Source organism: Acipenser ruthenus, chromosome 4 (genome assembly GCF_902713425.1).
Source record: "Acipenser ruthenus chromosome 4, fAciRut3.2 maternal haplotype, whole genome shotgun sequence".
Classification (NCBI taxonomy): Eukaryota; Metazoa; Chordata; class Actinopteri; order Acipenseriformes; family Acipenseridae; genus Acipenser; species Acipenser ruthenus.
Genome location: NC_081192.1, coordinates 20,890,965 through 20,913,286, shown reverse-complemented (window position 1 = coordinate 20,913,286; position 22,322 = coordinate 20,890,965). Strand labels below are relative to the sequence as shown.

Genomic DNA, 22,322 nt, shown 5'->3' with positions numbered 1-22,322 from the left:
CCACAGCCAGAAATACACAATTTGACGTAACGGCATCACGGAAAAGTTCACCACCTGTACATAAACATTTTATAAAAAAGTAAGTGTGACGAATCTATGGAAGCCTACTTATATGGAAGGTGTCTTCATAGGGCGCATGATGTTTATAAGGCCAATCCTTATTCCGAGGTTGAGCGCTCCCAAGTTGAGAAATGTTTTCAGTGTTATTCCCCAGCTGATTTATGACCCCATGATGGGTGAATGAAAATACCACAACAATCACGAAACTAAATTAAAACAAAAATCTGCAGTAGGGGTACAGCGAAGGTAATGTAATGTGTTTCTTATAACACTGTAGGATGTTTGTTAACCATTTAATAGGCTGAAAAAAAGCCAAATAAGATAGTAGTAAATAAGTGAAAATTGTTTAACTTATTAGGAGACTTAATCCAATATGTTTGTCAGCTTCACTTTGTTTATTATATAGATTTACCTCATTGTATAATTGAGCATTTCAAGTTGTGATCATTCACCAGTTCAGTGCGCACGAATCCTATTCTCTTTCAAAGGAAAACAGACAAAGCATAAAGCACTAGTTATTGATCAAATTTTAATGTTAAACTACATATAAAAAAATGTTTTAACATCAATCATCATGGAATTCTAACTAGTTAAAATACAATAAATGGTTCAGATGACGCGATAACTGAATTAAAACATGGGAGTTTTTCTCTGTGGCCATCTGTATATACCAGGTTCCACTAGATATAAAATGTCTATGTCTGTTCTACTTTACAAACACAGGTATAAAATGAGTATTCGTGAAGTCCTGGTCCAGCTGTATTCATCTCTGCCCATAGGAACAATTTGCCACTCTTCAACAGAACTAGGGAGAAGGGAAACAATGACAACAATTTCAAATTAGATTTCTTTTTTTAGTGGCACACGTGCGCCTAAATTAAAACGTATGTTCGCAAAAACAAATTTTTTGTCGCACTTGTGACAAAATTAGTCCGATTTAGTTCCTGAGAAGAACAGTTGTCGCAGTTATTATTATTGAGGGGTATTTGCCACTCGCTGTGTGTTATTGTTTCCTGTAAAACATTGATATCCTGTCAGTTAAGGCTTAATTTGAGTTGTTCATGTAATTTTGTTTCCTCATCCACAAAAGTAACAATTTTCATTGGGTTATGTAAGCTTCTGACTACAACTGTATATATAAGGGCAGTCAAGCGATTACAAATTTTAATCAAATTGCATATTTAATTGATACAATTACTGCATCCATCTCATTCAAGTTTGTTTTATTACTGATGCTATTATTATAAGTTGTCGTTCTTCTTACCTATAAGGCTACATTCTCTTGGACCTTCTTATCTTCAAGATCTGCTGTCCCAGGTTGTTCCCCAAGACTGGACAATGCTAATCTTCTGACAGTCTCTAAAATTTCTTTGAACTCTGGTCGGAGCCAGGGCATTTAGTTATAATGCCCCTTGTCTTTGGAACTTGCCCCCGATTCATATCAGGAATGCTAGCACAATTGAATCTTTTAAATCCTATTTGAAAACACATCTGTTTGGCTCGGTTTATTTGTAGCTGAATTATATATAGGGCTTCTAGTTTTCGGTTTTTATTTTCCTTCTCTCTCCCTCCCTTTAACCCTTTGCGGTCGTCCGACATTGCAATTATTCATATCCGGTCCAATATCGGACTCTGTCCGACATCATCAAAAAGACGCAAAAAACGGGTTTCTAGTCGTTTTTTCTCCGGAAAAAGCCGAGAAAATCATTCAATGGCCGAGTGGGAGCGACAGGAGCCGAGACAAGCCGAAAAAAAATTAAATAAAAGGCGTATCTCATGAATAGTCATACCTGCCCCTGGCATCCCATATGGGCGGTCATAAGGAAACAAGCTGTCTGATACTGCATCAGCGCACAGAGACTATCACGGACACTTGCAGAGCTTTTTTGAGATGTTATACTAATAAAATAATGACTTGGATTGCATTATTGAGGAGTTTGGTGATAAAACGAGTGATCAGGAGATGATTGATCGGTATGTATGACTATTATTATTATTATTATTATTTATTTCTTAGCATATGTGAAAGCGATAGCGAACGAAAGGGTGGGGCGGGGCTGGAGATGCCTAGTGAGTGCTTTGTTGATATGCAGGGCCTTTTAAACCCGTTTGACTGCGAAAAAAAATACTTTTAAACAGCGCGTCTAAAATTAACTGCACGTGTGAAAATAAATTGGACCTGACGCGCACTTAATAAATGGACTGCAAAGGGTTAAAAGGGACATCACGTGATCAAAAATAAAACCCGAAAACTAGAAGCCCTAATTATCCAACTACTGCCCCTGTGAGACTATTTATGGTCAATAGTATTTTTTTTGTTTGTTTGTTGCGTCATCATGCTGAACGTCCTTCCCCTTTCACACAATAAAGCAAAATGGCGGGCAACAGAAAATTACAAAATACACTACAAAACAAAGATGCTGCAAACACTAAAATTGTCATAAAAACTTTGCTTTCGTTGTTTTCTGACTTCCTAATACTCAAACAAATCCAACGAGACGATGCAAATAAATACAGCCTTCAAACTCAGACTCCTCCGAAAATTCTATGCTAAGTCAGACGGACAGTTCTATGCCAAAAAAACTAATAACTATGCGCTATGGACTTCAAAAACATTACTAGCTTGACTGATTCATATGCCAAATATGGACTGCAGACCTCAGTTCATAATGGGAAACTAAAGGCCCCTCGGGAAGAACTATAGTTACCTCCAGGTCAGGGAGTTATAGTCTCCTGTTAGTAACAATAGTTCTTCCCTTGGGGGCCATAGTTTCCCACTATACACCTCTCCAGTCCATATTTACTATATATAGTAAATATGGACAGAGAGGATGGCTATAACAGAAAATTATTGAAATGAGGGAAGACTATTGTTACCGACAGGGGGCTACAATGCCAGAAGCCGCAGGTAACAATAGTCTTCCCGAGGGGTATTTAATTTTCCACTATGAACTGAGGTCTGCAGTACATATTTAATCTATGAATCAGTCAATAAAATAAGTGCGACAAGTTGGATAATAAATACAAAGTTATATATTTTGTTTAAATATTGCCGATACAACATACATAAATAAATAACATAAATAAATAGCAGGAAAAAAAATTCATACTGCAGCATAATCCAGTTTATGGCAAGTTGAATTTGTTTGAATTTCAGAAAGTCAGAAAACAGTGACAGTTTAATCACCATTTTAGTGTTTGGAGCATCTTTCTTTTGCAGTATGTTTTGCAATTAATTTTCTGTTAACTCACAGAATCGGTGTTCATTCACTTGTGAAGAGTGCAGGGGAGAAAGGTGTTCCTTTGAAAAGGGGCAGGACTGAGTGATGTGAACCAATCACATAACAGATGGAGACTATTGACTGGTGGTGTAAGGATGTTAGGGCAACAGTTCAATCTATTTTTCCTCGTATGATAAGGTTTTAACCAATCACAGGCTAGGATTTCCAATCACCGATTCATATTTTACACACTGATTCATATTTTCCATCCAGCTAAAGGACTTCTAGTTTGAAACGTCTTGATACAACAGATTTTTTTTTTTTTTTTTATCAATTATTCATGTATTTGTGTACTACACTACATTTTTCTTTTTGATTTTGCACATTTTGTTACACAGCAATTCTCCATTTTCAAATGTGTGGATTATATATATATATATATATATATATATATATATATATATATATATACACACACACACACACACACATATATATATATATTACACACACATTGCTAATGCAAACAAATCATATGACAATAATGTATTAGGATGATATGAAACTGTGCCTTGCCATTTTATATAAATCGCAAGCATCTCTCCTGCATAAAGTGTACACACACACAAATAACTTGAACTCTTACCTTCCACCTGTTTCCACATTCAATACAGAAAACAAATGTGGTCATAGGTTCATCAGCGCTACGTGTCTGAACCTGCAAAACATGAACCAGGGAAGCGGTTAATCACATTACAAACAAGACAGTACTGTATGTAAATTTAATTGGCACCCAATGTGACGTACATAACTAATGCTAAATACTGTTAACATCAAGCTTAATCACAATTGCAAAAGCAGTTTTCCAGATACATGGAAAAATGTAAAGTGTGACAGATGGAAGTTTGACCGCCTCCACTATTCCACTATATCCCAGTCCCTGTGAGGGGATGTGTTTTTTCTTTTTAAATACAATATAAAACAAAAATATTTTCTTACTGCATCATCTCATACTCTATTGACCCCCCCCCCCCCCCATCACCTACGTTAATTTGTTCTCATCTGTTTATAAAAGCACGTACCTGTGTATATGTACAGTTCCTCTTCTTGCATTTCCCACAACAGAACATGTCAGACGGGGTGCCTCCTGTCTTCGCCATTTGATGGTCTCTGATTGCTTCTTTGGTGAGGTTTTTTCTCATCTCCTTAAGTTCATCGCTGGCCATATCCTGCATGCAAGATTTGTTCAGATTTATATTCTTCTTGACGAGGCATGTGCAAACTTTTTTCCACAAAGGGCTGGTACTATACTGTCAATTCATCTAACTACACTAAACAGACACAAGCACCAAGGCCAACCCATATGGTAGAGCTGTACTGAAGGCATATTGCGATTTAAAAAAAACAACATTCCAGTAATTGTGGACCGACTGCTAATTCACATTGTAATGCAACAGGGTCAAAGTTTGGGCACCCTTGTTTGAAATAGCTACAGGATAGTAATGTGATTATATTACAAAATATTAACAAATGTTTTAGCAGTCTAAACTGAAGATAGACACTGCTTCTGCTTTAATGCCTCATCAGAGGGAACACACACTTAAACTTGCTTGGACCCTAGGGGCAAATTATGTAAACTGTGGTAAATATAAATATCACATTTAAATCACAATAGGACCCTCTCTGGTATTTTACATGTTTGTACAGACTGAAATGCACCAAAGACAATTACATACTTAGTTTTTCATAACCTTGGTTCTCAAATTACAATTCAGTGCGGGCATTTAGATCTTTCACTGTTTACAGCAACTGAATAGACCCCACTGGCTGTATTTTAAGCGCTAACCCTTCAGACAACAAAAATGTAAGCTTGCTGTAGTTCAGAGAGCGGGGCAAACCCCCTACCTGCTATAAATGGTTTAGTCTGAGAGTACTTACCTGCTTTCTTTCATCCAATGTCATTCAAGCAAACCCTCTCCTGCCACACCCACCCTTAAACGTTATGTTGCAGTTTTGTTTTGAGCTGGGTTCTTGTGTGGGGGAGGGGGGTTGAGAGAAGAGGGGGGGGTGGGGGGGCTTTTCTCCCTAGGGTACAGTTTGGGTGAGGGATCAGGCCCAAATTAATGTCTTTCTCTTGCTAGCGCATCACCACTGACTCTCTCCACTGTGCTCTCATATTTGGATTAACATTAGGCTGATCGCAGGTAGTCCAGGAGCCAGAGCACAAATCCAAATCTAATGTAATGCAATGTCAGATTTAATGTCATAATGTTATACATGTCATACTACTGTAGCTTCCAATGTGTCAATTCATCCTGTATGCAGGCCATGCCTCTCACTAATCTCGCTAACTGGCTGGTTGGTGCTGGTAGCAGATGAACCTTCCTGCCATCGAGGGTGTCCTGATGTATTTGATGTTATAAATCTAATCAATAAACCTGCCTACTTCAACACTGTTGTCCTGCTCTGTTTAAACTTGTTTTTTCACGGAGAACACCCATGAACATGACCTTTCCCAACTTTTGGATGGCAGATGTTTAGCCTCACCTCTGCCGTCATCCTGGCCATTCTATCTGGAGCAACACTTCCACAAAGGACATTCCTTCTAAGATTGGGGTTTTTAATATCCTTCAGATTTGCGATCCTACTCCGCACCCTGTTTTTGTACTTCATGTCAATGTTTTTGAATTCTTGAAAGATACGTGCACACTGGTCAAGGATCTTATTGGTTCACAATTAATTCAATTCCTAGCATTTTCTCAGATACCATCTTTCTCTGTTTAAAAAAATGCCTAGAAATGTCACATAAATACAACAGTATACATAAAAAAAAAAGCTATGAGGGACCAATTCGGTAGCTCAAGAGACCTTCCAGTTTAATTTACTGGGCTGACAGACAAACTCTGCAGACAATTTAAGTAGCACACAAACTTTTTTTCTTCAGTGCTCTCCTTTTTTTGCTAGCAATATTGCAGTTTACTAGGTCATAGATGGTTATTATAGAAATGTAACCAACACAATTGTTACCAATCGTGAGAAACACCTTAGTGTTATGAAGGATTCATATTACCAGGATGATGATTTGCAAAGTGTTAAAAGTAGATGGTTAAAGTAGTATGTTCTTAATCACAAAACGGGTTTGTTAGTGGTTGTAGCTAGCAAAATAAATTATCTTGCCTGTCATGGACTTTTATTCACTATATAAGTTTCATATGTTCAGTTTTAGCAAACACGTGTTTTCATTTTAGAACATGACATCTAGTACTTCACTAGGTTAAAGAAATGTCAGTTTTCTTGCATTGACTGACAGGAAGTATGTTACTGCTTTACTTTCTAGCTCAAATTCACCCAAATGGTGTCTTTGTGGCCAGCACCTGACAGACTTCAAAGCATGTCAGTCATTAGGGGAAGCAGCTGGTTGGCTACTGGCAGGGAAGAAGGTCCTGAAGTGAAAGGATCCAGGAAGCACAAGTTAATCTGAAAGTACGTCTTGCAAACAGATTTATTTAACCTAGTGTATTAATAGATATTATGTTCTAAAACCAAAATACATGTTAGCTGAAACGTGTTTCTTACAACACTGCACATTTCAGAATGGATATGCGTTGCAAAAGGATCAATGGAACTATTTGGTTAGCTACAATCACTTTAAGATACTGTGTTAGGTATTGGTAAAGGATGTGTGAAATGGGTACATAAAGTTGACAATCTCTGCTTTGAGGACTTTAATCAAAGTATTTCAGACAGAAAGGATATAGTCCTCAATTTGGGCTCCAAGTTCTTCGCAATCAGCACCAATGGCAATATAGTCATCTGGAAAGAATCAAGAGATATTAATTAGAGCATGGGGAACAAAACACATGCAGGACAGTACCATTGAATACACAGGAAACTCAACGTGTATGTTCTACTTGCATTTAGGGGTTAAGTGTAATTTGACTGTTAAATATATACACACTAGGGATGTGCTTTTGGTACTTTTTTATAAACATTTAAATGCTATGCAGTGTCAGTGTTTAAATGTTTAAACTATATCTACACACACACTCTGTATATTACATTCTGATGTATACTGACGGCCCTGGTTAGTATTTTCTAGGCAAAGAAACCCTAAATAAGCAAATAAAGTTTTAACATCGCAAAAAACTTCATTAACTACAAAGAAGAAAAAAAAAACACGCCCACACCAAAGTATATATTGAAATGTTTATATTTAAATGTCCTCTTCAATCAAACAATGGTTGTAATTAAAGTTGTCAGTAGAGATAAAACTACAGTGTACACATACTCAACACATTTTCAGATAGTATAAGGTTTTTAGAATATTAATGAACCTTTAAGAAAAACTAAAAAAAAAAACAGGAACCTCTTCTGTTTTTTTTGTAAAATAAATAAATAAATAAATAAATAAATAAATAAATAAATATAAGTAACTTAAATACTTTCACTTCTGGAAAAGGGTAATTACCAGGGATAAAATAGCACAAGATTTTCGAATTGATAAGAGCACTGTGACTGATATTAATAGGTCTTCCTTGGAGATTAAAAAGTTTGCGGTCTTTGATAGTAAGAGTGGGATTTTCGAGAAAAATATTGCTCGAGTACTTGAGCGCTACAATTTCTGAGTTCTCGAATCCGTCGCCACTCTCCTCTACATACAAGCGTACATAAACCTCCCTAACATTGCCACAAGTCCTATTAAATGCCAATCTAACACACAATCAAGTAATACATTAAGTAATGCATATATGTTTTTTTTCTTTTTGTGCAGTTAATTGTATATGGTCAAGTATTGCTAAATAACGTAACATATTCAAATTCACGTGTTCACACAAGCTTTACAGTAAGTTATTAAAAAGGGATGCCTGGCCTACCTGTTTGAAGTGTTTCTCGGAGGTCCTTTGTTTTACTGCAGTAGTTCCATTATACAAACAAAAATGGTACTAAACAAATGGTCGTTCGGTCCAAAATCATACAGTACAATTTCAAGTGAAAAAAGCCTTCCGCCTACGGGAAGATTGGGGAATGGGGTCCACAAGTCTGTGGTAATCTAAACTTTTTCTCCCTTTGAAAGTTTTGTACGAACAGCTGCAGCACACAGCCATGCTGCTATTGTTTTATGGGTCGGTACAGCATGACAACAAATGATCACATCTCGAAATCCATCACCTTCTGCAAAGCCAAGTCTGGAAATTCAATGGCTGCTTGTCTTAAAAACAAACTGTTATACAATAAAATCCACTTTGATTTTTTTTATTTTTTTGGTCCGAACATAATCTAGGTGAATTGTACAACCCAAAGAATTATATTTTGTGATATTTATATAATATTTTGAGAAATTATCATTACAATTAATACAACAGGTTTCATTGTCTTTTGCGATATGAAGTGAGCTCTGTAAACATAAAACTACTCAAACATACTTAACTCTTTGAGTAGTACGAACATACCGGTACGTTCACTGCTCGCTGGTCCCCAGGGAGTACGAACATACCGGTACGTTCTGCAACTTTAAACTTGAATTACTGAGCCTACAAAACTCCAGATCACATAATATTGTAACACTAGGTTTCTGTAACACCTTTTATTGGTCTCTTGCGCCCTCTGCCAGATATTGACTGAATTACATATAATAAACCGAGTCACAAAAATGTCAACAGTGTTTGTAAACCAGAAAAAATCACTCAGTGAGAAAAGTATTAATAATAATACTGAATTCAGATTCCAATTTAAATTCAAATACATACAATTCTTCCACTGAATCGAATGCGAGTGTGCCAATGAAGACATAAGTGAAGAATATTTACCATCAACATCAAGTGACAGCGAAGAGACGGCGCCAAGCTCTGTGCGTTGCTCTATGCTTCAAGCAGTATCATACGCTGAAGTATTAGACTCACTCCCTCCGCCCCCACAACCTGTTTACCCGGATATGATTTATTCATCTCTCTCTCTCGCGCTCTCCTTTTTTTTGTTGTTAGGACGTGTTGTTGTGGTTGTTCCACCCCGTTGTTTATTGTTTATTGCCTACATGTTATTTTTTAGTCAAAACCTTTCCCTATGACTAAATAAAAAATATATATTTATTTAAGGTAAAAATGCTTTGTATATTTCATCAGTATTCACTTCATACATAAAAGCATATTGTCTAGCATATTATTAAATGTTTCACTATTTCTTTAGAGTTTATACGTTTCAAATTCCCATCCCTAATACACACATACTGTACAGCCCAACTTAAAAGCACTCCCAACACCCTCCCCATGTTAAAAAATGTAAAATAAAAAAAAATAAGCTTACCCCCTGCTTGAAGAGCATTGCATAACATTTCCCTGCACTTAATCCTCACAGAGTCGGATGTGTTTGGGGCGCGAGGGAAAGTTGTAATCAGAGAATTTACAGGAGCATCACCAGCTTCGTCTTTACTGCTTGAGTTACTGCTTGAGCTGCTGAAAAGATTAGAATACAACATGTTTTAAACATCAAACAAATAAACAAGCACAAAAATACTCACTATGTTGCAAGCAACTGCTTAAATAGGAATACTTAAAGGTATTGATTGTTCTAGAAAATATTGATCATATAACTTTACTACAGTCTCTCTCTCTCTCTCTCTCTCTCTCTCTCTCTCTCCATACATACACAGTGCCTTGCATAAGTTGGACTTTTCCACATTCTGTAGTGTTACAACCTGGAATTAAAATGGATTTAATTGGGACTTTTACCATTTGATTTACACAACATACTTAACACTTTGAAGGTGGAAAATATGTTTTATTGTGACACAAAAGTTAATTAAACAAAAAAAAAGACATTTGTTGGTTGCATAAGTATTCACCCCCGAGTCAATACTTTGTAGAAGCACCTTTGGCAGCAATTACAGCTGTGAGTCTTTTTGGGTAAGTCTCTACCAGCTTTGCACATCTGGATCCTGCAATTTTTGCCCATTCTTCTTGGCAAAATTGCTCAAGCTCTGTCAAGTTGGATGGGGACCATTGGTGAACAGCAATTTTCTTGCCACAGATTCTCAATTGGATTGAGGTCTGGGCATTGACTGGTCCATTCTAAAACATTCAGGTTCTTGTTTTTAAACCATTCCAGTGTAGCTTTGGCTGTGTGTTTAGGGTCATTGTCCTGCTGGAAGGTGAACCTCCTCCCCAGTCCCAGGTCTCTTGCAGACTGAAACAGGTTTTCCTCTAGAATGTCCCTGTATTTGGATCCATCCATCTTGCCCTCAATCCTGACCAGTTTCCCAGTCCCTGCCGATGAAAAGCATCCCTATAACATGATGCTGCCACCACCATGCTTCACCGTGGGGATGGTGTTCTCAAAGTGATGAGCAGTGTTGGCTTTGCGCCACACATAGCGTTTTGCGCTAAGGCCAAAAAGTTCAATTTTGGTCTCATTAGACCAGAGAACCTTTTTCCACGTTTGCTGCGTCTCCTACATGCCTTTTGGCAAAATTCAAACGGGATTTGATATGGGTTTTTTTCAGCAATGGCTTTCTTCTCGCCACTCTTCCATAAAGCCCAGCTTTGTGGAGTGTCCGGGTTATAGTTGTCCCATGGACGGTTTCTCCCATCTCAGCTGTGGATCTCTCCAGCTCCTTCAGAGTTACCATTGGCCTCTTGGTTGCTTCTCTGACTAATGCTCTCCTTACCTGGTCACTGAGTTTTGGTGGAGGGCCTTCTCTAGGCAGAGTCATGGTTGTGCCATATTCTTTCCATTTTTTAATAATGGATTTAACGGTGCTCCGGGGGATGTTCAAAGTTTGGGATATTTTTTTATAACCCAACCCTGATTGGTGCTTCTCCAGAACTTTATCCCGGACTTGTTTTGATAGCTCCTTGGTCTTCATGATGCTGTTTGTTTAGATATGCTCTCTAACAAACTCTGGGGCCTTCCAGAAACAGGTGTATTTAATCTGAGATCACGTGACACTTTAATTGCACACAGGTGGACTCCATTCAACTAATTATGTGACTTCTGAAGGCAATTGGTTGCACCAGAGCTTATTTAGGGGTGTCACAGCAAAGGGGGTGAATACTTATGCAATCAAGACTTTTCAGTTTTTTATTTGTAAATAATTTTTAAAAATATGCAGATTTTTATCCCCACTTTGACATTATGGACTATTTTGTGTAGATTAGTGACAAAAAATCCTAATTAAATCCATTTTAATTCCAGGTTGTAACACTACAAAATGTGGAAAAGTCCAAGGGGGGTGAATACTTATGCAAGGCAGTTTACATATATATATACATATATATATATACATATATATATATATATATATATATATATATATATATATATATATATATATATATATATATATATATATATATAGAGAGAGAGAGAGAGAGAGAGAGAGAGAGAGAGAGAGAGAGAGAGAGAGAGAGAGAGAGAGAGAGAGAGAGAGAGAGAGAGAGAGAGAGAGAGAGAGAGAGAGAGAGAGAGAGAGAGAGAGAGAGAGAGAGAGAGAGAGAGAGAGAGAGAGAGAGACTTTTAAGATCCCTTTATTCTATAAATTAGAATACAATATAAAAAACTAAATAAAGCCAAAACAAAATACATTGGTGCAAAATATCATGACAGATCCAGTTCAATGGGATCAGTCTTTCAGAGTGTTTCTCACATGAGCAGAACAAGCTGCCCTTCCTCACTCACGGCACACACCCCCTCCCCAATGCACCAACGTCTCTCAAAACTGTCCAGGTCGTGCACCATTTTAAAACAGGCAAACCCCATCTTGATCCTAAAAATACTAATGGGATTCATAAAACCAGTGGCTAAAATCTTATTTTTTCAGTATTTTAAAATAGCTAATTTCGCCTGACCAAGGACAAAGTTAACCAATGAGCACCTATCCCTCCGTGCAAAACTATACTTTACACTAAAAACAAAAAATGTTTTAGTAAAAATAACCCCCAAGGAAGCCAGCAGGTTCTCTAAAAACAAAAAGAAGGGCTGCAGCCGTGGGTAATCCACAAACAAATGGAAAACAGACTCCTCCACGGGACAGAAGGGGCACTGGACACTGACCCCTGGTTCCACTGGGCTCAAATAACAATTTGTGGCAAAAATGCCACGCAGCAGCACTGTCCACTGCAGGTCTCCGGAGCGCTTAGGCAAGGGAAGCTTATACAGCACCTTCCAGACAGGAACTTCAGCAACAGGGACACCAAGGTGTCTGGTTTTCACAGACTTCATATAGTGTCTTTTTCTCAATTGTGTGGAAAGCCACCTCAGTGACCTTCTTAAGCGACAGCAGCTTTCCAGCCGGCTCCTCCTCCTCCTCCACTGTCACTGAAGGGGAGACCAGCACTGCAGGGAACAGGGGTTTCTGCTCTGGAGCCACGTGCTCCGCCAGAAACCTGCTCAGAAACTGGGAGAGTGCCGGACAGAGGGATGCCTGGAGATCACAGCACCTTCTCCAGGAAACGCTCTGATCTAATATTCAGTGCAGGGGTTAAAACCCTGCTGGCTTTCCAATTGAAAATGTTAAAATCAATTAAATGCCCCAGTTTAGTAAAACCGGCTTTAAAAAACAAAGTGGATAAAAAAACAGAGCTAAAAAGCTCACATTTAAAAATGGGGTTAAAAAACAGGGGCTCTTCAAACACCCACTGTGTGCTCTGTGATTCTTCTGACCTTGTGATCTTTAAAAGTCTCCAAGCATTTAACAGATTCTTATAAAAACCCTCCAACCCTGCATCACTAAAACAATCAAGAGATATTAAAAACAAATGTCTGTCAAAACCCAGCTTCCCTGCCTTCTGCAATAAACAAAATGCCAGGTCTTTCCAGCTCAGCTGTGGGGTGTACAACAGTCTCTGGGCAGCCTGCAGCCTAAACGCTGCAATCCTGCTAGGGATATCAATGAGCCCCTGCCCTCCCTCCTCACGGGGGAGATACAAAACAGCAGGGCGCAGCCAGTGATGCCCGCTCCAAAAAAACTGCACCACGCATTTCTGTATTTCATTTAACAAAACCAGGGGAGGATCCAGGCACATCAGCTTATGCCAAAGCATGGAGGCGACAAGATTATTAATGATGAGGACCCTGCCCCTGAAGGAGAGCCGAGAGAGGAGCCACTGCCAGCTCTGCAGCCTACCCTTCACCCTGTCCAGCAGCCCCTCCCAGTTCAGCTGCATGAACTTCTCATTCCCAAAATAAATACCTAAAAGTCTGACCCCAGTTTTATTCCAGTTTAAAACTGAAGGCAGTAATGGAGGGGAGGTATCCTCCCAGCTGCCAACAAGAAAAGCTTCACTTTTTGCCCAGTTTACTCGTGCTGAGGTTGCCTTTTCATACATTATAATGCATGACTCCAGCACAGCGACGTCTCGGTCAGTGGTGACAAACACACTGAGATCGTCAGCATGGGCAGAGAGCTTGATAGGGGTTGCATTGGGCGCAGCTGGTACTGCCAATCCAGGCAGTTTCTCCCTCAGCTGGTGTAACAGGGGCTCTATAGAGAGACAATAATTTCATACAGTATATAAAAAGCGAAAGCCCCCCAAAAATAAACCATTTAGAGTAAACTCGAAAATAGCTAAAAATAAGCACTGAAAAATGAAATTAATAAAAAACGAAAAACATAAGTCCTAATTATAATGCTACACAACAATACATATAGTCACAGAAAAGTATTTGGGCAGTTTAAAAAAAAAAAAAAGACAAAAACCACAAAGTGATTTCTATAATTTCTAATTGTTCTATTGAAAGATATAAATTAAAGTAGAAATTCAGCTTTGTAATAAAACAAATTATTACATAACATTCATAAAATGACATGTGAAAGCTAATTTCATACTTTGACAAAAGTATTTGGGCACCTTTACATTAGTATGTTGTGTGCCCACCATTTGCTTCCTTTACAGCTTGCAGTCTTTTTGTATTTTGAAACCAGTTTCTTGCATCTTTCCAGAAATATATTTGCCCATTATGCAACACATACAGCTTTGAGTTCTGCAATCGACTTTGGTTTCCTTTTTGCAACAGCAGCCTTTTTATTATTATTTGTTTATTTAGCAGACGCCTTTATCCAAGGCGACTTACAGAGACTAGGGTGTGTGAACAATGCATCAGCTGCAGAGTCACTTACAGCTACGTCTCACCCGAAAGACGGAGCACAAGGAGGTTAAGTGACTTGCTCAGGGTCACACAATGAGTCAGTGGCTGAGGTGGGATTTGAACCGGAGACCTTCTGGTTACAAGCTCTTTTCTTTAACCACTGGACCACAACAGCCTCCTCCTTCAAGTCAGTCTACAACATCTCGATGAGATTAAAGTCTGGGGACTACGATGGCCAATCCAGAATCTTCCTTTTTTTCTAGAAATTCCTTTGTAGACTTTGCAGAACGCTTAGGGTCATTATCCTGCTGGAATACAAACTTCCGTCCAAAGTGCCTTCTAGAACTGGGTAACAAATGAGAGTGCTGCCTTGATATTTTGCAGCACTCATTGATCCACTCATTGGCCAGTGCCTGAGGAAGAAGGCTTCTAAGAAGCCCATACCATCACTCATGAACTTTTCTTTAAATTCTTCTCCTCTCTTCCTCCAAACATATTCTTGCTTTCTTGATGAAAAATGTTTTATTTTGGACAGTACTGGGACGAACATGGGATTTTCATGTTTGGATAGTCGCTCATAATTTAAATATTTGTAAAAGTAATAAAAGCAATTATATTGCTCAGTACGCAGGCAGAGACAGCACAGCAGCAGGGACAGGGGGGCATGGTGTGTGTGTGCCTTTATTTTACAGCAAGATGCTACAATATGTAACACATTAAAGTAGAAAAATATCCCAGGAGTAAAGAATATGTTGTGTAGGCCTACCCCAGTGAATTAACTACAAAACAAAGGATGCCAAATAGCAGTTCAAGTTAAATGTTTTGTTTATTCCTGAAATACAGTATTGTTACTGTTTTTAACAAAGGTTTGCATCTTGGTTTTCGCCCATGGACATTCATCTTGTTAAGGTATCGTTGAATTGTTCTCTCGTGAATTTCTTGACCATCTTCTCTCAATTCTTATAAATAGAATAATTAGAAATTATAGAAATCACTTTCTTTGTGGTTTTACTCATTTTTTTGTAACTGCCCAAATACTTTTGTCTGCTACATTATATATATTTTTTTTTTCACTTTGAATTTTAAAGAGCCACTGTCTCCCTTGCTCCCTCTAAAGGATAGTTCACTGATACACAGATGTTATGGTTTAAAAAGTACCTTTTTTCTCTTGGTTCAGGACTGTTCTGTGAACATGAAGCAGGTGCAGGGACTGGTAATGAGGCAGGCTCCTTTTTCTTCTCTTCTGGCGCTTTCTCTGCTCCTCCTGGTTCATCTTCCCCAATAAAAATCAGAACAAAACCAATAAAGCTCTTGTCAAACAAGGGCTCTGTTTTGAAGCGCAGAGGCTGCATTTTTTTTTTAGACAAATAAAACAATAGTAATGTGGTAAAAATCTAGCAAGAAACTAATTAATTCAAAGGATATTGTTTTTAATTTGTCACTGAAAATGTTCTTTTACTCGTTTTAAAATAAGGGGCCACAGTATAGACCTAACACAAATCATACATTCCTCCTGTCTAGCAAACTTTTAAATTGCCATAAAATACTACAAGTAGTTTTACAAACCAAGTGAAACCAACAGTCAGAACTTTAAACACACCACAGCCAATATTTATTTTTTTATTTACTCATTCATTTTTCCACTAGGGTTCACTCTCTCTCTCTCTAGGTTGATATACAGTTTATATGGTGTGGTCATCTTGCTTATGTGACTTTATAACATTTTACTGTGGTGTTGGCACTTAAAACCATAAAAAGTAACGCACTATACATTAATTTCCCTTGGTAGATCTAAATAATTTTATTTCTTTCTTGTAAAAATGCAGCTATATTTATTTAATATATGTTTATGAGAAGTACCAAAACAAGAGTATTACTTCATGATGTTGGGTAGTTCCAGCAATGAATGTGATTTTAATTAAAACTCAGTTGTGTATTGTGTTTGTAACTCCTTACAGAGAAACGCTTCCCCCACCACAATATATGTTTATTTCCCTGTTACCTAATAGCTTCTTCCAGGATTTGATGAGTGACTTTGCTAGCGATGTAACCTCGTCATCTGTGCTTTGCTTGCGGATGGCATTCACCGACATCCCTATCCTTGTAGACTAGAAATAAAAACAGCTTAATGCGTTAATAAACCTATGGACGGGGCCTCTGACAAGACATAACAAGCTAAGTTACCTTTACCAGTTTCAGACTCTGAACACCCCAATAAGCAAGTCAGAATATATTTAAGATGCTTTCCCAGCAAGGAAAAACAAAATATAGTTTTTAAAAGCTGCATAAATTGCTACAAAATACATTTTTATCATTTTAACCAGATTTAAAATTACATTTATTTAAAACGTAAATCCTGCATGGGGCCTCGTTAATTGTTTCCCTGCCACATGTTGTCATGGAGATCGATTTGGGTTCCTTTGTTCCAGAGAACATTGGAAACATTATGCATCTGTCACAAATCTTGCTAAAATGTGGTTTGTTTAAATGCAAAGACACTGCATTCCTGGACAGGGTTGGAATCAATTCCAATTCCATTTCTAATTATTTTTAAAAATAAATTCCCATTCCCTTTTAATCAACTTGGAACTGGAATTGATTAAAAGGGCTGGGGAAATGGAACTGATTAAAAGGGAATTGGAATTGATTAAAAGGGCTGGGGAAATGGAATTGATTAAAAGGGAATTGGAATTGATTAAAAGGGCTGGGGAAATGGAATTGATTAAAAGGGCTGGGGAAATGGAATTGATTAAAAGGGAATCGGAATTGATTAAAAGGGAATTGGAATTGATTAAAAGGGCTGGGGAAATGGAATTGATTAAAAGGGAATCGGAACAGATTAAAAGGGCTGGGGAAATGGAATTGATTAAAAGGGAATCGGAATTGATTAAAAGGGCTGGGGAAATGGAATTGATTAAAAGGGAACTGGAATTGATTAAAAGGGAATTGGAATTGATTAAAAGGGAATTGGAATTGGAATTGATTAAAAGGGCTGGGAATGGGAATTGATTAAAAGGGCTGGGAATTGGATTGGGAATTTATTTTAAAAATGAATTTCAAATGGAATTGGAATTGAAAAAGGGAATTGAACCCAACTTTGTTCCTGTATGATTTGCCCCGCACACCATGCTGCTGCTCTTTTACCAGGTGAGGCACTCAGGGACCCACAGGACAATTTATTTATTTTTAAAACCCTGTTTTCAACCTTCTACAGATGCTGTTTAGTGGTATTGGTACCAGATACTTTACATGAGAAACAGTTTGCATGCTACTGAGTAGTAGTCTTCTCTTCACCAAGGAACATAAACCCGTGCTTTCAAGCTGTGTTACACAACCCCGCTTTTATTTTACTTTTTAAACCCCTGCTAGACATAAAGTACATTTTTCAGCACAGAAAGTCTATAACACAGTACTTTAATACAATCCGAAACAAAAACGCTTCACGCATCCATCTACAATACAAATACTTCTCATGGGTTCACACAAGCCTGTTGAAGAACCAATACAAGGGCTAGTCAAAAGACTTTTTTTCCTTTTTCTCCTCCTTTAAGAACCAGACATTTATTAAGAGTATTCAATCATAACACATTCTAACCTCCTGTGTTTATTTCCTGCTGGTCATAAGCAGGACATTCAGCTTACCATGTATAACTACAGAAGGTGTGGAAGGAGCATACCTTTGTTAGATTGGCCATCGCTCCTTTGGTTCTTTATAAAACTTTGTGTAGCACTATTATAAGAAATAACCAACTTTAGTTTACCTGCAACAATTCCAGAGTCATAGGTATATTCTTTAACTCCTTCAGCAGATCCAAGGCTTCAGACTGTAACACAGGTATAGAAAAACAGTCTTCAAATTCAAAATCTCGACTGAGGGGGTTCTTTTTAAAGCTTGGCAGCTTACACTGAAAAAATCTTTGCTAACAAAGCTCTGGAACTAAACAAGCAAAACACATTTTGGGCATAATTACTAAACTAAGAATAGAAATTTAAGTTGAAGAACAAAAATAAAACATGTATTTTTTTTAATTGCAGCAGTGAGTAAATTTACTCAAATGTATTAAATATTTAAACAATCCTCATAATAAAGATGCAGTTTACAATAACATGCAAATATCATACCTATATTAAAACATACAATATCTTATGTCCAAGTTCTACTTAAATAATTCATGGGGGTGTTTATTTTTGTTGTACAGTTTACTTCAATTAAAGCTGTGATGTACAACTGTAATATTCATTTTTTTCTACAGTTAGTGCATTAAGATATATATTATATATATATATATATATATATATATATATATATATATATATATATATATATTGTTGACATCCCAGTTTGTTTATAACACCTGATGGTTCCAGCTGTGAGACACAAGCTTCCTTTACTGCTTCTAATAGCAATTTCAGGCCATATTTTAAAAGAGTCTGTCTGCCATTTATAATGTACACTTGATAAGTAAGTCACTCATAATACTTAAGCAAAAGCTATTAAGATCCGGTGGTGCGCCACAATTGAAGGTTTTAATAGTTTAAGATAACAATAACAATAATAATAATACAGCTCTCATTACTAGTTTTAGAAATCATGCTAAAGTAAATGCAGGCACAAGAGGTCGCCGTGGTAAATAACAAACAGTAGTATTATGTGCATCATTTTTGTGATTGAAAGAATAAACGTGTGACTTTAAATTGTTATGTTGATTATACCAATATAGTACGAAAGTTATCTTGGGTTTAACTTGCTTTAAGTGGAGAGTATATATATATATATATATATATATATATATATATATATATATATATACATATACACACACATACACATTACTGTCCGTGTATCAAGTTGATTGTATTGTAACACTGTACACTGCTGAACACGAACACGGTTACTTATGTAATTTGAAAGCAACAACACGTCCAACACAAAAACCACCACCACAAATGTTGCTTCCCCAAACAGTATAGCTGCTAATCGGCTGACTTCACAATCGAGGGTCGGGAATCTACACAGCTGTGTGGTGTAACAATACAAAACACATTACACGAGAACGTATACATTATTACGCGAATAACCCTCGAAATATTACACTGCAAAGTTTTATTTTCTGAAATAATAAGGACACGTGTATGCTGTGCTTTCGATTTTGCATGTTGGACTGTTCACAAAATCTGCATTAGTGTACAAACAAAACATGGGTTCACGTTACCGGCGGTACGCGTAAGTGGATATGGTAGGTAACGCACTCTCCTTGAAAAGGGTACACTATTTTAAGAAACTCTGTGTTTCTATATGTTTATGTGTAGGTGTAGATTACTTATTCATTTGTGTTTACCAAATTTACTTCCCCGATTATGAGGAGTATAACAGCGCTGTAAAAACGGAAAAAACATTCCATATCCTCCGTTCAAAATACAGCAACAAACCTTACCCCATTTTTTTTCTGCGCCATTTTGTCCATCTTTTTAGCGATCCTTATTATCTCGTCTTCCTCATTTTTCCCCATGGTTGTGGATATTTAATTGCTGTAAAAAATCTAAACAAATTGAAAAAAATACAATGAAAGCAGCTCAATGACCAAACACTGTCAATGGCGGGCTCCAGGCATCAAACGCAAACGGTACAGACAAGACTAATCACTAAGGAGAAAGGGGGCGGGAGATACAATCGATGTATGCACTGTTTGTTGTTATGTCTGACAGATCCCGAGAAACCTAATAAGGCGTGTGTACCAGTGCTGAGACTGTAGCTAAAAATGCATTTCGTTCTGTCTTGCAGTGTATACACACAAAAAGGGGACACATTTGTTCCCAAACTCTAGCCAGATATGTGCTAGAATATGTAAGTACATAAGAACATAAGAAAGTTTACAAACGAGAGGAGGCCATTTAGCCCATCTTGCTCGTTTGGTTGTTATTGATCCCAGAATCTCATCAAGCAGCTTCTTGAAGGATCCCAGGGTGTCAGCTTCAACAACATTACTGGGGAGTTGGTTTCAGACCCTCACATTTCTCTGTGTAAAAAAGTACCTCCTATTTTCTGTTCTGAATGTCCCTTTATCTAATCTCCATTTGTGACCCCTGGTCCTTGTTTCTTTTTTCAGGTCAAAAAAGTCCCCTGGGTCGACATTGTCTGTACCTTTTAGGATTTTGAATGCTTGAATCAAATCACCGCGTAGTCTTCCTTGTTCAAGACTGAATAGATTCAATTATTTTAGCCTGTCTGCATACGACATGCCTTTTAAACCCGGGATAATTCTGGTTGCTGTTCTTTGCACTCTTTCAAGAGCAGCAATATCCTTTTTGTAAGGAGGTGACCAGAACTGAACACAATATTCTAGGTGAGGTCTTACTAATGCATTGTAAAGTTTTAACATTACTTCCCTTGATTTAAATTCAACACTTCTCACAATATATCCGAGCATCTTGTTGGCCTTTTTTTATAGCTTCCCCACATTGTCTAGATGCAGACATTTCTGAGTCAACATAAACTCCTAGGTCTTTTTCATAGATTGTGCGAAATATCTGTATCATTCATGCCCTCCAGAGTACAAAACAAATTGGCAGTGAAATAGTTTGCATGTACCGGATACTTCCTGTAATACACATAGATGACTTTATCGAATGAATCATAGAATCAGGTGTAGCGCCCAAATCAGTGGGTGCGTTCACAGAAATCATTCTGCGCAGAATCTGACCGATTTAGCCAATGGGTGCGTTCACAGAGATCATTCTTAGAAGGTCATTGACTAAATTGGTCAGATTCTGTACAGAATGATCTACGTGAACGCACCCAGTATCCCCTGAAATCTGTATTCCAGGTGCATTGCGCATGCATAAAATGAGATTGGCTCACGGGCACGGCTGATTATTCTTCTGTTCGTGTCTCAGGTAAAATACGAATAATGTGCATGCGCAGCAGATGTCGGCTGCATTTTGCAATCGTTTACTAACGTTTTCGATAGGACGGCATGATTTCTTTGTGATGATAGTCAGCTGTGATCCGTTTTCATTAAAAACGTCTTTGACTTGTTCTTTATTACGCAACTTATCACAATGATCTGACTTGAGAAACCTGTTCAGCTTTGTCTTGCTTAAAAACGAGCCTTTTTTTGGTAATACAAGCCTGCATGATAACTCGCAGCTAAAACAATATACTTATAATTAGTCTAACGAATTAACGTTTAGTGTGTTAACTATGCATCCGACCTGTTATATAAACGATTGTGCTGATTTGAAAGTAGCCTGTGATTTATATATATATATATATATATATATATATATATATATATATATATTGTAGCATTCCCCATTGACTGACCCCACAGAGGCACTCCGGACCACATTGTTCAGGTTCAAAGAAATATTTATTGCCCTTTAACTGTTTACACTGTGCCAGCCCACTCTAACAGTGTACCGGAAAATCACAATTAGCTCAGCTCTGCCGGGGCTAACCCCGCGCACCCCTATATAATCATTCTCTTATCCCGCCCACGAGAGTCAATCCCCTATCATAGTCCCATATTAAACCCGCGAAAACACTCATGGGACCCCCACTTGTCAATCAAGACCCCCCTAATGTGCTATAGGCAGGCGGGTCCCTAATCCTGTTTCCCCTGTTTCTACAATGGAGGTGATAGCACGTTACACTGCCCCCCTCTCAGACACATTCGTCCCCGAATATGTTAAAATTACATCCCTAGCCAGAGGGGGGGTCCCCAAAATAAACCACCCTGTGACTCCCGAACCCACCTGGTCTTAACACTCCCCCTAACCTAACTATTTACAATGACAACTTCCCCTAACTCCCCAGGTCCTCCACCGCTGAGGTTGTCAACCTCGTCCTGGGTAACCATGGTGGCTGGGGAACCCAGCCGACAGCAGAAAGGGCAGTCCGTGTGGGCCCTTGTGGCCCTCCTCGGTCTGTGTGGGGCAGCAGGAACCCTCGGCGGTTGAGGC

The 22,322-nt window shown here is 38.0% G+C and overlaps 1 protein-coding gene across 2 annotated transcripts; it reads right to left on the bottom strand.

The window, feature by feature from the left end:
• Positions 1-569: 569 nt before the first annotated feature.
• LOC117400742 (transcription elongation factor A protein 1-like) lies at positions 570-20,033 on the bottom strand. 2 transcript variants are annotated; one of them, XM_034001059.2, is made up of 10 exons: positions 19,796-20,033; positions 18,122-18,184; positions 16,363-16,468; positions 15,519-15,633; positions 9,582-9,727; positions 7,038-7,094; positions 5,829-5,983; positions 4,364-4,510; positions 3,928-3,999; positions 570-865 (listed from the first exon to the last, which is right to left on the bottom strand). In XM_034001059.2, exons 1-10 carry the CDS (start codon positions 19,868-19,870, stop codon positions 857-859), a joined length of 945 nt encoding a protein of 314 aa, XP_033856950.1. In that variant the 5' UTR covers positions 19,871-20,033; the 3' UTR covers positions 570-856. The 2 variants fall into 2 exon arrangements, with proteins under 2 accessions (XP_033856950.1, XP_033856949.1); XM_034001058.3 differs by having other exon boundaries at positions 9,582-9,730; positions 19,796-20,032.
• Positions 20,034-22,322: the final 2,289 nt, after the last annotated feature.

Coding starts and splice junctions, on each gene's coding strand:
- LOC117400742 (XM_034001058.3), bottom strand. CDS start 19,870: ATGGGGAAAAATGAGGAAGACGAGATAATAAGGATCGCTAAAAAGATG. Junction 7,095..9,581: donor CAATGCTCTTCAAGCAGGGG/GTAAGCTTATTT, acceptor GATTCTTTCCAG/ATGACTATATTGCCATTGGT. Junction 4,000..4,363: donor GGAACTGTACATATACACAG/GTACGTGCTTTT, acceptor CATGTTTTGCAG/GTTCAGACACGTAGCGCTGA.